This window comes from Stegodyphus dumicola, chromosome 4 (assembly GCF_044657685.1).
Source record: "Stegodyphus dumicola isolate Sdum_Otavi_A_Nest chromosome 4, ASM4465768v1".
NCBI lineage: Eukaryota > Metazoa > Arthropoda > Arachnida > Araneae > Eresidae > Stegodyphus > Stegodyphus dumicola.
In genome coordinates this window covers 137,263,747-137,265,695 of record NC_140771.1, presented here as the reverse complement: position 1 = coordinate 137,265,695, position 1,949 = coordinate 137,263,747, and the positions used below count along the sequence as shown (strand labels likewise).

Sequence of the window (1,949 nt, the reverse complement as noted above, 5' to 3'; positions counted from 1 at the left end):
CTTCAAATAAATCATATAAAAACATCATGCATATATATAAAATACAGAAAATCTACAACCTTTACTTTTCAGTTAGAGGGAATTAATTTCCTTAATCTCCCAAAAATTAAGGCTGATGATAATAAACATTTTAAAAATTATCTGCAGTTTATCACAGTCCCTACTTAAAGACTGCAACAATTTATCGCATGTGAGTTGCATAATATAAATAGCTCAAAATAAATCAAGATAAAATTAATCCCTTTTCAACGAAATTAAAATAATTATCGGCTTACTTAAAAATGATTCAGTCTTATAATACTATATTAAATAGATTAATGAAAAATCTATGCACTCAGAAAACAATTTGAAATCCATCTAAATTTATAATTTTACAATTCTCTGTTATAGATTATTTCAGAAATCCAAATCTGCCAAGGAATAACAGCTAAATTATCTAAATTACTTATACTCAATATAAAACAAAAAATATGACGCAAGACTTTTATTAATTGAATTAAATTATCTCGATCATTTTTAACAAAATGTAGGTATCCCAAATAATTAAAATATTATATAATTCATCAACATAACTGAAATGTTAGCCATAAAAGCGAAAAATTTTGAACGTCACTTAAAAAAAAAATCTTATAAAATGCAAGGTACGAAATTAGCATAAAAATTGCAGATAAAATTTCTCTACATGCCCTAAACTTTAAACACGAAGGAAAATTTTAGGTTTAAGTAGGTTATAGTTCAAGTTAAATTTAAGTAGATTTGCTGTTTCATTGTCTATGGAAAATCTATTTTCATAATCGATCAAGTCTTACGGTACTCTCTTTTTTACAGGAATATTCGAAAGAGTACACAGCGGCGGGAAGTTCGAATGAATAAATTCACTTTCCATTTTCAAGTTCTAAGCACCTTCTTCCTCTAGGAAGACGTCCCCATATTCGATACTACGATAAATTTTCCTTTTCACTTTCGTCCTGAACCTTGACCTGCCAAAAAATGGTCTCTGATTCACAAAGACGTCGTATCTTTCAGTTTTTTTCCATGTATAGTACAGTTTTACGATATCGTCTAAAGTCTTGGTGTGCACAAACTTTTGCACTAAATAGAAATCTTTACCATACATCTCTAACCCGTCTTCAAATCGCCGACATTCATCTTCGGACCACGTCACATGAAGGTCCTGAATCTGAGGAAGCAGTTCAAGTGCTTTCTCCGTATTATATTCGCACTGATGAAGCAAACGAAGGGCAGTTTCTTGATCTACACAAAGTTTTCCAGCGAGTTTCACAGATTTCAAGTAATCCGCCACTTCCGTTTCTGGCAGTGCGCCAGGATCCCACTGCAACTCACCCACAGAAGAATCGCACACGTCATACTTCACACTGCATATCGCAGGAATATCGGCCTGGAATTGTGAACCCACTCGAATCCTGAAGGATTCTGAATTTCGATTACTACGCAGATACACTTTGCTTCGGTAATCCATAAGACTCACTGACAAGAATTGCCAACACTCGTTCTACGTCGTTGAACAAGCGGTTAACATCCAAAGCACGTGAGTATTCTCCTTTAGTGCGCATGCCTACCGGCAACCCTGCAGCCGACGGCTAAATTCTATCCGCTCGTTTAGAAACGAGCTGTAGTTACTAGAAGCAATAAATTCTTAGTAAATTTATTTATATGATAGGTATCCATGTCATGACCTTTGTTATGTAACGATTTTCATTTGTAATTTATCTCAGTTTCACAGAAATTTCTGTCAGGATATTGGGAAGGCCAGCAATAATTATAAAAAGAGTATTTCTTTTTAAAAAAGATACACTTACGACGTATTTTTTAAGATTTAAGTGGTATATTTAAAAATTTATGTGCAGCTAGTAGGACTGGATCGTAAAGACCTATTGTACTTCTGCATCTGTTTATTAAATATGTAATCAATGATTCGTATTATTAAT

At 33.0% G+C, this 1,949-nt stretch overlaps 1 protein-coding gene across 1 annotated transcript; it reads right to left on the bottom strand.

Annotated features, from left to right (window-relative positions):
- Positions 1-469: 469 nt before the first annotated feature.
- LOC118192159 (mesoderm induction early response protein 1-like) lies at positions 470-1,558 on the bottom strand. Its single transcript, XM_035363058.2, has one exon. It carries the CDS (start codon positions 1,478-1,480, stop codon positions 896-898), a length of 585 nt encoding a protein of 194 aa, XP_035218949.1. The 5' UTR covers positions 1,481-1,558; the 3' UTR covers positions 470-895.
- Positions 1,559-1,949: the final 391 nt, after the last annotated feature.